Source organism: Engraulis encrasicolus, unplaced genomic scaffold (assembly GCF_034702125.1).
Source record: "Engraulis encrasicolus isolate BLACKSEA-1 unplaced genomic scaffold, IST_EnEncr_1.0 scaffold_37_np1212, whole genome shotgun sequence".
In the NCBI taxonomy this organism is placed as follows: Eukaryota; Metazoa; Chordata; class Actinopteri; order Clupeiformes; family Engraulidae; genus Engraulis; species Engraulis encrasicolus.
Genome location: NW_026945676.1, coordinates 872,585 through 887,718, shown reverse-complemented (window position 1 = coordinate 887,718; position 15,134 = coordinate 872,585). Strand labels below are relative to the sequence as shown.

The 15,134-nt window shown below is 48.0% G+C and overlaps 1 protein-coding gene across 1 annotated transcript in view; it reads left to right on the top strand.

The window, feature by feature from the left end:
* The first annotated feature begins 207 nt into the window (after positions 1-207).
* Positions 208-15,134, top strand: part of LOC134443865 (trypsin-like) — a 28,775-nt gene continuing 13,848 nt past the window's right edge. The window contains exon 1 of the mRNA XM_063193399.1: positions 208-608. Within this exon, the coding sequence (XP_063049469.1) occupies positions 208-608 (401 nt within the window). The remainder of the gene's footprint in view (positions 609-15,134) is intronic.

The window sequence follows — 15,134 nt, the reverse complement described above, 5'->3', positions numbered from 1 at the left end:
ACTCCGGACAGTCCAGTCTTGCTGCCTCTCTTGCCCCAAAATGGCAGCTATGGGGTGGAGGTAGAGGGGAGGGCAGGGGCTCCCCAAGGTGGAGAGGGGGGAGGGGGTCCCCAAGGTGGAGAGGGGGGAGGGGGTCCCCAAGGTGGAGAGGGGGGAGGGGGTCCGCACTCCTCCCCACACCCCAACGCAGCCAACAACCCTGTGGTGATGACGACAACGCCGAACGGAACACAAGAGAACGCGGAAGAGAATGCAGAAGAGAACGGAACACAAGAGAATGCAGAAGAGAACGGAACACAAGAGAACGGAGTGCTCCGAGTCTTAGGCCTCCTGCTGAACTCCACAGATAGGTGGGGGAGGGGGCAGCCCATGGGCCGGACAGGAAGTGGGGCTGTGAGTGGGGGCAGGGGTACAGGAAGTGGGGGTGTGAGTGGGGGTGGGGGGGTTGTGGGTGAGCGTCCGAGGCTGCGTATCGTTGGCGGCTTCCCGCCGTCCCCAAACGCCATCAAGTACATCGTCTCCCTGCAGAGCACCAAGAGGCAGCACTTCTGCGGAGGAACCCTGATACACACACGCTGGGTGCTCACCGCAGCGCACTGCAATATGGGGTACGAACACACACACACACACACACACACACACACACACACACGCTGGGTGCTCACCGCAGCGCACTGCAATATGGGGTACGAACACACACACACACACACACACACACACACACACACACACACACACACACACACACACACACACACACACACACACACACACACACACACACACACACGCTGGGTGCTCACCGCAGCGCACTGCAATATGGGGTACGAACACACACACACACACACACACACGCTGGGTGCTCACAGCAGCGCACTGCAATATGGGGTACGAACACACACACACACACACTGGGTGCTCACCGCAGCGCACTGCAATATAGGGTACGAACACACACACATGCACGCACGCACGCACGCACGCACACACACAAACACACACACACACACACACACACACACACACACAAACACACACACACACACACACACACACACACACACACACACACACACACACACACACACACACACACACACACACACACACACACACACACACACACACACCCACAAGGCAAGGCAAGGTTAGTTTATGTGAATATCGCATTTCATACACAGGTGCAACTCAATGTGTTTCACAAAAAATAAAAGGAGTTAAACAAGGCTGCCCTTTATCCCCCTACCTTTTCATCATTGCAATCGAGATCTTGGCAATGAAAATAAGATCTAATAAACAGATAAAAGGTTTGGATTTAAACGGCATTAATAATAAAGTGTGCATGTATGCAGATGATTCCAGTTTTATGATGGAACCAGATAATGCATCACTTCATAATCTCATTATTGATTTGAATAACTTTTCCAAGATATCAGGGCTCAAGCCAAATTATGAGAAATGTCGTATACTGAGACTGGGCTATCTGAAGAATAGTGATTTCCATCTCCCTTATGATCTTCCAGTGGAATGGGTGGATGGGGCCGTTAATATTCTCGGTATCCACATACCACATAATATTTCAGATATATCTATGATTAACTACAAAATTAAACTGAGTAGGATTTGTGCTATTTTACAGCCATGGCAAAGCAAAAATCTGACTATTTATGGTAAAGCAACTCTGATCAATTCTTTAGTCGTGTCTCAATTTACTTATTTGATGTCAGCACTTCCCTCACCACCTGATGTTTTCTTTAAAGAATATGAACAACAAATATTTAAATTTATTTGGAATGGTAAAAAGGACAAAGTTAGACGAGCGTATCTTTACAATGACTATGAAGCAGGGGGGATACAACTTTTGAACCTGAAGTCAATGAACAAAACAATAAACCCAGACTGGTTTTCAAGTAAGCTACTGGAAAGCATTCACCCAATGTTTGAGAAAAAACTCTATCCTTTTTTGCAGATAAGCCCAGCACATTTCAAAATTGAACGCATTATTAATAAAGGCTCCACCTTTTTAATGGAAGCAATACAAAGCTGGCTACATTTTCAGTTCTACCCACCAGAAACAGAAGAAGAAATATTACAACAAATGCTGTGGTTCAATTCAAGTATAGTGAGTGGAGGGCAGGTAATGTTTTTAAAACATATGTTTAAGAAAGGAATTCTCTTTGTGAAAGACATAGTAAATGATAAATGTGAAATCCTCTCATACAGACAACTAAAACATAAGTACGGGCAGGTGTGTACCATACAAGAATACAATCAACTAACGGCATCCGTGCCTTTAAACTGGAAACAAAAAATAAAATCTAGCTGTAGTGATCATTTAGTATGTCGACCAAATATAAAACAAAACAGATGGTTAAACAGAACCAAAATTAACAAGGAAATATACAAGTTTTACCTACAAACTGATAAATTGGTGGAGTATCCATGGAAAATATTTGACAGTTGGGAAAAAATGATAGATCGTCCACTTCCATGGAAACAAATATTTAATAATCTATACAAAACATCATTAGATATAAAAATACGATTTTTGTTCAAAATAAATTGATTTTCAAATATTTAAACACTAAAAAAATGCTGCATATTTGGGCTATTAAAAAAAATCCATTCTGTCGATTTTGTTCAGAAGAAGAGGAGACAACACAACATTTACTTTGGTACTGCTCTTCAACTGCTATATTCTGGCTTGAAGTTGAAAATTGGTTGATAAAGTATAATATAAGCTTGCATTTAGATCTCCCTACTATACTCCTAGGTGACTTGGCAAGCGAAAACCAGGGATTGCAAAATATTATTCTTTTGTTGGGCAAAGTGTTCATACATAGAACAATGGATATAAAGACATTGACTATAAGAGCTTTTAAAAATTATATCAAACACTACTGTAAAATAGAATGTGTAATGGCTAATGAGACAGGAATGGTGAGCTATGCAAATAGATGGTTAGAATTAAAAGATGGCGAAGGTTGGCCTTAGGGTCTGTTTTGTTATTTAATGTAATATTTCTCATTGCATCAGGATAAAATGTAAACTGTAACTTCATCCCCTGGGGAGGGTGGGGGGGGTTATATGAGGGTGGTGGGTGGGCACTAAATATACAGTCTGACATTTTTGGGGGACCTCAGATTTGAATATTTTGTTTCTTTCTTATTTTTTTCTTTTTACTATTGTCCTTCTTTGTTGTTAAACCTATGTTTTGTTTATTGTATTGTTTTATTAAAAAAGAAAGGTAAATGAAAATATATTTAAAAGAAAGAAAAAAGAGAAAAAAAGAATGAAAGACAAAAAATTAGGTCCCCCATAAGGGGGGGGGGGGTGGTTTGGGTTTAGAAAAAAAAATGATAAATAAATAAAAGGAAATATAAAAGAAACAAGAGAGAATGCAAGAAATTACAGACAGATAAGATAAGATAAAACATGTGGTAAAATACAAATAAGAATGATAACGTATCATTTAAAGCTGCTAGGGGAACGCATCTTAGAACAGCGTTGTCTTGAGTCCAGACACACACACACACACACAGCTATCAATACTGGGGGCATTTTGTCTTGAGTCTAGATTTAGAGCTATCAATACTGGGGGCATTTTGTGCATAATCTGGAAGCTGGTTCTTAAGATTTGCAGCTAAAGGCTGCCTCTCTACACTACACTACACTACAGACCAGCTAAAGGCTGCCTCTCCTCACTACACTACAGACCAGCTAAAGGCTGCCTCTCCTCACTACACTACACTACAGACCAGCTGCAGGCTGCCTCTCCTCACTACACTACACTACAGACCAGCTAAAGGCTGCCTCTCCTCACTACACTACAGACCAGCTAAAGGCTGCCTCTCCTCACTACACTACACTACAGACCAGCTAAAGGCTGCCTCTCCTCACTACACTACACTACAGACCAGCTAAAGGCTGCCTCTCCTCACTACACTACACTACAGACCAGCTAAAGGCTGCCTCTCCTCACTACACTACACTACAGACCAGCTAAAGGCTGCCTCTCCTCACTACACTACACTACAGACCAGCTGCAGGCTGCCTCTCCTCACTACACTACAGACCAGCTAAAGGCTGCCTCTCCTCACTACACTACACTACAGACCAGCTAAAGGCTGCCTCTCCTCACTACACTACAGACCAGCTAAAGGCTGCCTCTCCTCACTACACTACACTACAGACCAGCTAAAGGCTGCCTCTCCTCACTACACTACACTACAGACCAGCTAAAGGCTGCCTCTCCACACTACACTACACTACAGACCAGCTAAAGGCTGCCTCTCCTCACTACACTACACTACAGACCAGCTAAAGGCTGCCTCTCCTCACTACACTACAGACCAGCTAAAGGCTGCCTCTCCTCACTACACTACACTACAGACCAGCTGCAGGCTGCCTCTCCTCACTACACTACACTACAGACCAGCTAAAGGCTGCCTCTCCTCACTACACTACACTACAGACCAGCTAAAGGCTGCCTCTCCTCACTACACTACACTACAGACCAGCTAAAGGCTGCCTCTCCTCACTACACTACACTACAGACCAGCTAAAGGCTGCCTCTCCTCACTACACTACACTACAGACCAGCTAAAGGCTGCCTCTCCTCACTACACTACAGACCAGCTAAAGGCTGCCTCTCCTCACCTCACTACACTACAGACCAGCTAAAGGCTGCCTCTCCACACTACACTACAGACCAGCTAAAGGCTGCCTCTCCTCACTACACTACACTACAGACCAGCTAAAGGCTGCCTCTCCTCACTACACTACACTACAGACCAGCTAAAGGCTGCCTCTCCTCACTACACTACACTACAGACCAGCTAAAGGCTGCCTCTCCTCACTACACTACACTACAGACCAGCTAAAGGCTGCCTCTCCTCACTACACTACACTACAGACCAGCTAAAGGCTGCCTCTCCTCACTTCACTACACTACACTACAGACCAGCTAAAGGCTGCCTCTCCTCACTACACTACACTACAGACCAGCTAAAGGCTGCCTCTCCTCACTACACTACACTACAGACCAGCTAAAGGCTGCCTCTCCTCACTACACTACACTACAGACCAGCTAAAGGCTGCCTCTCCTCACTACACTACACTACAGACCAGCTGCAGGCTGCCTCTCCTCACTACACTACACTACACTACAGACCAGCTAAAGGCTGCCTCTCCTCACTACACTACACTACAGACCAGCTAAAGGCTGCCTCTCCTCACTACACTACACTACAGACCAGCTAAAGGCTGCCTCTCCTCACTACACTACACTACAGACCAGCTAAAGGCTGCCTCTCCTCACTACACTACACTACAGACCAGCTAAAGGCTGCCTCTCCTCACTACACTACACTACAGACCAGCTAAAGGCTGCCTCTCCTCACTACACTACACTACAGACCAGCTAAAGGCTGCCTCTCCTCACTACACTACACTACAGACCAGCTAAAGGCTGCCTCTCCTCACTACACTACACTACAGACCAGCTAAAGGCTGCCTCTCCTCACTACACTACACTACAGACCAGCTAAAGGCTGCCTCTCCTCACTACACTACACTACAGACCAGCTAAAGGCTGCCTCTCCTCACTACACTACACTACAGACCAGCTAAAGGCTGCCTCTCCTCACTACACTACACTACAGACCAGCTAAAGGCTGCCTCTCCTCACTACACTACACTACAGACCAGCTAAAGGCTGCCTCTCCTCACTACACTACACTACAGACCAGCTAAAGGCTGCCTCTCCTCACTACACTACAGACCAGCTAAAGGCTGCCTCTCCTCACTACACTACACTACAGACCAGCTAAAGGCTGCCTCTCCTCACTACACTACACTACACTACAGACCAGCTAAAGGCTGCCTCTCCTCACTACACTACACTACAGACCAGCTAAAGGCTGCCTCTCCTCACTACACTACACTACAGACCAGCTAAAGGCTGCCTCTCCTCACTACACTACACTACAGACCAGCTAAAGGCTGCCTCTCCTCACTACACTACACTACAGACCAGCTAAAGGCTGCCTCTCCTCACTACACTACACTACAGACCAGCTAAAGGCTGCCTCTCCTCACTACACTACACTACAGACCAGCTAAAGGCTGCCTCTCCTCACTACTACACTACACTACAGACCAGCTAAAGGCTGCCTCTCCTCACTACACTACACTACAGACCAGCTAAAGGCTGCCTCTCCTCACTACACTACACTACAGACCAGCTAAAGGCTGCCTCTCCTCACTACACTACACTACAGACCAGCTAAAGGCTGCCTCTCCTCACTACACTACACTACAGACCAGCTAAAGGCTGCCTCTCCTCACTACACTACACTACACTACAGACCAGCTAAAGGCTGCCTCTCCTCACTACACTACACTACAGACCAGCTAAAGGCTGCCTCTCCTCACTACACTACACTACAGACCAGCTAAAGGCTGCCTCTCCTCACTACACTACACTACAGACCAGCTAAAGGCTGCCTCTCCTCACTACACTACACTACAGACCAGCTGCAGGCTGCCTCTCCTCACTACACTACACTACACTACACTACAGACCAGCTGCTGGCTGCCTCTCCTCACTACACTACACTACACTACAGACCAGCTAAAGGCTGCCTCTCCTCACTACACTACACTACAGACCAGCTAAAGGCTGCCTCTCCTCACTACACTACAGACCAGCTGCAGGCTGCCTCTCCTCACTACACTACACTACACTACAGACCAGCTAAAGGCTGCCTCTCCTCACTACACTACACTACAGACCAGCTAAAGGCTGCCTCTCCTCACTACACTACACTACAGACCAGCTAAAGGCTGCCTCTCCTCACTACACTACACTACAGACCAGCTAAAGGCTGCCTCTCCTCACTACACTACAGACCAGCTAAAGGCTGCCTCTCCTCACTACACTACACTACAGACCAGCTAAAGGCTGCCTCTCCTCACTACACTACACTACAGACCAGCTAAAGGCTGCCTCTCCTCACTACACTACACTACACTACAGACCAGCTAAAGGCTGCCTCTCCTCACTACACTACACTACAGACCAGCTAAAGGCTGCCTCTCCTCACTACACTACAGACCAGCTAAAGGCTGCCTCTCCTCACTACACTACACTACAGACCAGCTAAAGGCTGCCTCTCCTCACTACACTACACTACAGACCAGCTAAAGGCTGCCTCTCCTCACTACACTACAGACCAGCTGCAGGCTGCCTCTCCTCACTACACTACACTACAGACCAGCTAAAGGCTGCCTCTCCTCACTACACTACACTACAGACCAGCTAAAGGCTGCCTCTCCTCACTACACTACACTACACTACAGACCAGCTAAAGGCTGCCTCTCCTCACTACACTACACTACAGACCAGCTAAAGGCTGCCTCTCCTCACTACACTACACTACAGACCAGCTAAAGGCTGCCTCTCCTCACTACACTACACTACAGACCAGCTGCAGGCTGCCTCTCCTCACTACACTACACTACACTACAGACCAGCTGCAGGCTGCCTCTCCTCACTACACTACACTACAGACCAGCTAAAGGCTGCCTCTCCTCACTACACTACACTACAGACCAGCTAAAGGCTGCCTCTCCTCACTACACTACAGACCAGCTAAAGGCTGCCTCTCCTCACTACACTACAGACCAGCTAAAGGCTGCCTCTCCTCACTACACTACACTACAGACCAGCTAAAGGCTGCCTCTCCTCACTACACTACACTAGACCAGCTAAAGGCTGCCTCTCCTCACTACACTACACTACAGACCAGCTAAAGGCTGCCTCTCCTCACTACACTACACTACAGACCAGCTAAAGGCTGCCTCTCCTCACTACACTACACTACAGACCAGCTAAAGGCTGCCTCTCCTCACTACACTACACTACAGACCAGCTAAAGGCTGCCTCTCCTCCACTACACTACACTACAGACCAGCTAAAGGCTGCCTCTCCTCACTACACTACAGACCAGCTAAAGGCTGCCTCTCCTCACTACACTACACTACAGACCAGCTAAAGGCTGCCTCTCCTCACTACACTACACTACAGACCAGCTAAAGGCTGCCTCTCCTCACTACACTACACTACAGACCAGCTAAAGGCTGCCTCTCCTCACTACACTACACTACAGACCAGCTAAAGGCTGCCTCTCCTCACTACACTACACTACAGACCAGCTAAAGGCTGCCTCTCCTCACTACACTACAGACCAGCTAAAGGCTGCCTCTCCTCACTACACTACACTACACTACAGACCAGCTAAAGGCTGCCTCTCCTCACTACACTACACTACAGACCAGCTAAAGGCTGCCTCTCCTCACTACACTACACTACAGACCAGCTAAAGGCTGCCTCTCCTCACTACACTACACTACAGACCAGCTAAAGGCTGCCTCTCCTCACTACACTACACTACAGACCAGCTAAAGGCTGCCTCTCCTCACTACACTACACTACAGACCAGCTAAAGGCTGCCTCTCCTCACTACACTACTACACTACAGACCAGCTAAAGGCTGCCTCTCCTCACTACACTACAGACCAGCTAAAGGCTGCCTCTCCTCACTACACTACACTACAGACCAGCTAAAGGCTGCCTCTCCTCACTACACTACACTACAGACCAGCTAAAGGCTGCCTCTCCTCACTACACTACACTACAGACCAGCTAAAGGCTGCCTCTCCTCACTACACTACAGACCAGCTAAAGGCTGCCTCTCCTCACTACACTACACTACAGACCAGCTAAAGGCTGCCTCTCCTCACTACACTACACTACAGACCAGCTAAAGGCTGCCTCTCCTCACTACACTACACTACAGACCAGCTAAAGGCTGCCTCTCCTCACTACACTACACTACAGACCAGCTAAAGGCTGCCTCTCCTCACTACACTACACTACAGACCAGCTAAAGGCTGCCTCTCCTCACTACACTACACTACAGACCAGCTAAAGGCTGCCTCTCCTCACTACACTACAGACCAGCTAAAGGCTGCCTCTCCTCACTACACTACACTACAGACCAGCTAAAGGCTGCCTCTCCTCACTACACTACACTACAGACCAGCTAAAGGCTGCCTCTCCTCACTACACTACACTACAGACCAGCTAAAGGCTGCCTCTCCTCACTACACTACACTACAGACCAGCTAAAGGCTGCCTCTCCTCACTACACTACAGACCAGCTAAAGGCTGCCTCTCCTCACTACACTACACTACACTACAGACCAGCTAAAGGCTGCCTCTCCTCACTACACTACAGACCAGCTAAAGGCTGCCTCTCCTCACTACACTACAGACCAGCTAAAGGCTGCCTCTCCTCACTACACTACACTACAGACCAGCTAAAGGCTGCCTCTCCTCACTACACTACACTACAGACCAGCTAAAGGCTGCCTCTCCTCACTACACTACACTACAGACCAGCTAAAGGCTGCCTCTCCTCACTACACTACACTACAGACCAGCTAAAGGCTGCCTCTCCTCACTACACTACAGACCAGCTAAAGGCTGCCTCTCCTCACTACACTACACTACAGACCAGCTAAAGGCTGCCTCTCCTCACTACACTACAGACCAGCTAAAGGCTGCCTCTCCTCACTACACTACACTACAGACCAGCTAAAGGCTGCCTCTCCTCACTACACTACACTACAGACCAGCTAAAGGCTGCCTCTCCTCACTACACTACACTACAGACCAGCTAAAGGCTGCCTCTCCTCACTACACTACACTACAGACCAGCTAAAGGCTGCCTCTCCTCACTACACTACACTACAGACCAGCTAAAGGCTGCCTCTCCTCACTACACTACACTACAGACCAGCTAAAGGCTGCCTCTCCTCACTACACTACACTACAGACCAGCTAAAGGCTGCCTCTCCTCACTACACTACACTACAGACCAGCTAAAGGCTGCCTCTCCTCACTACACTACAGACCAGCTAAAGGCTGCCTCTCCTCACTACACTACACTACAGACCAGCTAAAGGCTGCCTCTCCTCACTACACTACACTACAGACCAGCTAAAGGCTGCCTCTCCTCACTACACTACACTACAGACCAGCTAAAGGCTGCCTCTCCTCACTACACTACACTACAGACCAGCTAAAGGCTGTCTCTCTACACTACACTACAGACCAGCTAAAGGCTGCCTCTCCTCACTACACTACAGACCAGCTGCAGGCTGCCTCTCCTCACTACACTACAGACCAGCTAAAGGCTGCCTCTCCTCACTACACTACACTACAGACCAGCTAAAGGCTGCCTCTCCTCACTACACTACACTACACTACAGACCAGCTAAAGGCTGCCTCTCCTCACTACACTACACTACAGACCAGCTAAAGGCTGCCTCTCCTCACTACACTACACTACAGACCAGCTAAAGGCTGCCTCTCCTCACTACACTACACTACAGACCAGCTAAAGGCTGCCTCTCCTCACTACACTACAGACCAGCTAAAGGCTGCCTCTCCTCACTACACTACACTACAGACCAGCTAAAGGCTGCCTCTCCTCACTACACTACACTACAGACCAGCTAAAGGCTGCCTCTCCTCACTACACTACAGACCAGCTAAAGGCTGCCTCTCCTCACTACACTACACTACAGACCAGCTAAAGGCTGCCTCTCCTCACTACACTACAGACCAGCTAAAGGCTGCCTCTCCTCACTACACTACACTACAGACCAGCTAAAGGCTGCCTCTCCTCACTACACTACACTACAGACCAGCTAAAGGCTGCCTCTCCTCACTACACTACAGACCAGCTGCAGGCTGCCTCTCCTCACTACACTACACTACAGACCAGCTAAAGGCTGCCTCTCCTCACTACACTACACTACAGACCAGCTAAAGGCTGCCTCTCCTCACTACACTACAGACCAGCTAAAGGCTGCCTCTCCTCACTACACTACACTACAGACCAGCTAAAGGCTGCCTCTCCTCACTACACTACACTACAGACCAGCTAAAGGCTGCCTCTCCTCACTACACTACACTACAGACCAGCTAAAGGCTGCCTCTCCTCACTACACTACAGACCAGCTAAAGGCTGCCTCTCCTCACTACACTACACTACAGACCAGCTAAAGGCTGCCTCTCCTCACTACACTACACTACAGACCAGCTAAAGGCTGCCTCTCCTCACTACACTACACTACAGACCAGCTAAAGGCTGCCTCTCCTCACTACACTACAGACCAGCTAAAGGCTGCCTCTCCTCACTACACTACACTACAGACCAGCTAAAGGCTGCCTCTCCTCACTACACTACACTACAGACCAGCTAAAGGCTGCCTCTCCTCACTTCACTACACTACAGACCAGCTAAAGGCTGCCTCTCCTCACTACACTACACTACAGACCAGCTAAAGGCTGCCTCTCCTCACTACACTACACTACAGACCAGCTAAAGGCTGCCTCTCCTCACTACACTACACTACAGACCAGCTAAAGGCTGCCTCTCCTCACTACACTACACTACAGACCAGCTAAAGGCTGCCTCTCCTCACTACACTACACTACAGACCAGCTAAAGGCTGCCTCTCCTCACTACACTACACTACAGACCAGCTAAAGGCTGCCTCTCCTCACTACACACTACACTACAGACCAGCTAAAGGCTGCCTCTCCTCACTACACTACACTACAGACCAGCTAAAGGCTGCCTCTCCTCACTACACTACAGACCAGCTAAAGGCTGCCTCTCCTCACTACACTACACTACAGACCAGCTAAAGGCTGCCTCTCCTCACTACACTACACTACAGACCAGCTAAAGGCTGCCTCTCCTCACTACACTACACTACAGACCAGCTGCAGGCTGCCTCTCCTCACTACACTACACTACAGACCAGCTAAAGGCTGCCTCTCCTCACTACACTACACTACAGACCAGCTAAAGGCTGCCTCTCCTCACTACACTACAGACCAGCTAAAGGCTGCCTCTCCTCACTACACTACAGACCAGCTAAAGGCTGCCTCTCCTCACTACACTACACTACAGACCAGCTGCAGGCTGCCTCTCCTCACTACACTACACTACAGACCAGCTAAAGGCTGCCTCTCCTCACTACACTACAGACCAGCTAAAGGCTGCCTCTCCTCACTACACTACACTACAGACCAGCTAAAGGCTGCCTCTCCTCACTACACTACACTACAGACCAGCTAAAGGCTGCCTCTCCTCACTACACTACACTACAGACCAGCTAAAGGCTGCCTCTCCTCACTACACTACAGACCAGCTAAAGGCTGCCTCTCCTCACTACACTACACTACAGACCAGCTGCAGGCTGCCTCTCCTCACTACACTACACTACAGACCAGCTAAAGGCTGCCTCTCCTCACTACACTACACTACAGACCAGCTAAAGGCTGCCTCTCCTCACTACACTACACTACAGACCAGCTAAAGGCTGCCTCTCCTCACTACACTACACTACAGACCAGCTAAAGGCTGCCTCTCCTCACTACACTACACTACAGACCAGCTAAAGGCTGCCTCTCCTCACTACACTACACTACACTACAGACCAGCTAAAGGCTGCCTCTCCTCACTACACTACACTACAGACCAGCTGCAGGCTGCCTCTCCTCACTACACTACAGACCAGCTAAAGGCTGCCTCTCCTCACTACACTACACTACAGACCAGCTAAAGGCTGCCTCTCCTCACTACACTACACTACACTACAGACCAGCTAAAGGCTGCCTCTCCTCACTACACTACAGACCAGCTAAAGGCTGCCTCTCCTCACTACCCAGCATGCACCACTACACTACACTACACTCTTTTTGCACTGAGGATGGTCTGAATGGGACCGAAACGTTTGCACTGTTCACTTGGGTAGCACGTTTTTTTTTTTTTTTCCGAAACATGCAATAAAAGGACATTATTGCATCGGCTTACAAGGTGTGCGAGTTCCCCTTCCTTGATCCTACAGTTAACCTGTTGGAACCTACCAGTAGCGTGGCGTGCGTTATTTTTCCGAGGAAGCCAGGGAGAACAAAAAATATATATATAATATAATAATATAATATAATATAATTATTATTAATCAGTAGCGGCGGCTGGCTGGGACAACAAGCAAGGCAGAAAGTTTGGCCATGAGAATAAAATCAATAAGGTGTAATTTATGAGATGCGTTGCATGTTTGCGAACCAGGAAGGCATTTGCCAGAACTGCTGCGAAGCAAGGGAAGGAGAGGTCTAGTCTGTTTTGGACAGCACACCACGAGCGCAGCTACAGCTCTTGATCATGCGTGTGACTACTTTTGTTAAGAAATAAATAACAAGAAAAATACTATGTCTGTTCAGAGTTGGAGTAGTGACAAGCAACACCGCAAGAATTTGCACTTTACGCACGACATCAGATGCTCCACAAGCCCCCTAAACACAATTCAGTGTCATCCTTAAGTGCCAGTTCAAATGCCCCACAGAACAGAATGCAATAACACAGACAGACAACGGACATGCACTGACTGACCACTAGTTATTCTACTGATGACTAGGTTCAACCGGCTGCTCTGAGTCGTGCACGTCTTGTATCGAATGTCAAATGTTGTGTGTGCGACCTTTCTATGGTTCCCAGATGTATGGCGATTTCCAGCGCAAACAAAACCCATTGAAAAATAACCCTGATGCACGCGGTTGAAACGGAGCACAACAGAGCACAGAGAAGTGGCATGATGCGTAGGCTATATTTAGGACCCGGTGGCACGTTATGCCATCTAATCACCATAGCTTATTTGCCATAATAGCAAGAGCTAACAAGCAGCGAGCAACAAAGCTAAAAAACAAAGCTAGCTTCACAAAACGTTAGGTGGCCTGCTTATAATCTACCTTTCTGAAACAATAAAGTAAGTCTGCCTACCGTTGTAGAAGATATCCTGAACTTATATGTGTCCATGTGAAGATCCTGTCGTTATATTAAATCCATTTTATGCATTGCCTGCCTTGACAACATTGGGAGCCATCGGCTGTGTATGCGCGCTTAAACTGTCACTTTTGCCCGTAGTCTGTTCAATGTAGTTTCTAGTTCTACTGGCAGCCAGGTAAAGTGGCTGCCGATCCTGAAGTATCATCCGTTTCCCTCTTTGGCAAATCATAGACGGCAATATGATTTATCTCGTGACCAATTTTGAGCGATATGATTGGTCAAGCATTCGTTTTTTTCAAAACTCCAGAAATTTATGGCTGCCAACTCGACTTGGCACCAGTTTTTTTTTTTAGCATCGAGAGACGTGTAGTACTTTGTTTCACCAGATGGTTATCCAATAGGAGGTGGTGGGGCGCTATTTCCCCAGCTGGAAAATACTCACAGAGAGTGACGAGAGTGGATGGAATATTAGGAGACTCGTCGATAGACAGAATGTTTTAATGATTAACGGATATTAAAGCTGTTGTTGTGAAAATTAGGGGATGCCTGGCATCCCTTGGCATCTGCGACGACACGCCACTGGAACCTACGCACCCACCCGGCATCAAGAGAAAAGGCGCGGTACCTCCCTTTGAAAGAACACTCCTCTCCACACTTCACACTTCACACTGACTTTTGGAATCACCAGCAAATTCTTCTCCGATGACCAGGGGTCCGTTTCTCGAAAGCGTCTTTGCTAACAACGGTAGCAACGTCCTTCGTAAGAGCGACTCAACTCTCTCTCGACAGCGACGCTCACCAAGGGAACGGCAAGACGGTCTTAAAACAGTCTTAAGACGGTTAGCAACAACAAGAATCGAGAAACGAACCCCTGGTTGGTGCATACCGCTGAAACATATCCATTAGATAGGTGGCTCCCATTCCATTTAATGTAAATCATGAACACTAGACACTTAACTAACACAAGAAGTATTGCCTCATTGGGAGACAATACAGCAATCTCGAAATGTGAGTAATGTGGTCGAACTTCCTTGTTTTCGTAAGAGCCCTTGCTGCTGTATTTCGGATTAGTTGAAACTGTTTGATGGTCTTTTAGGGGGGCCTGTAAAAAAAACTATTGCATTATCAACCCTACTAGAAATGAGGGCATGTATTAGCTTCTCCAGATCATGTTTTGATACAAGGCCAATACATTTAGAAATGTTT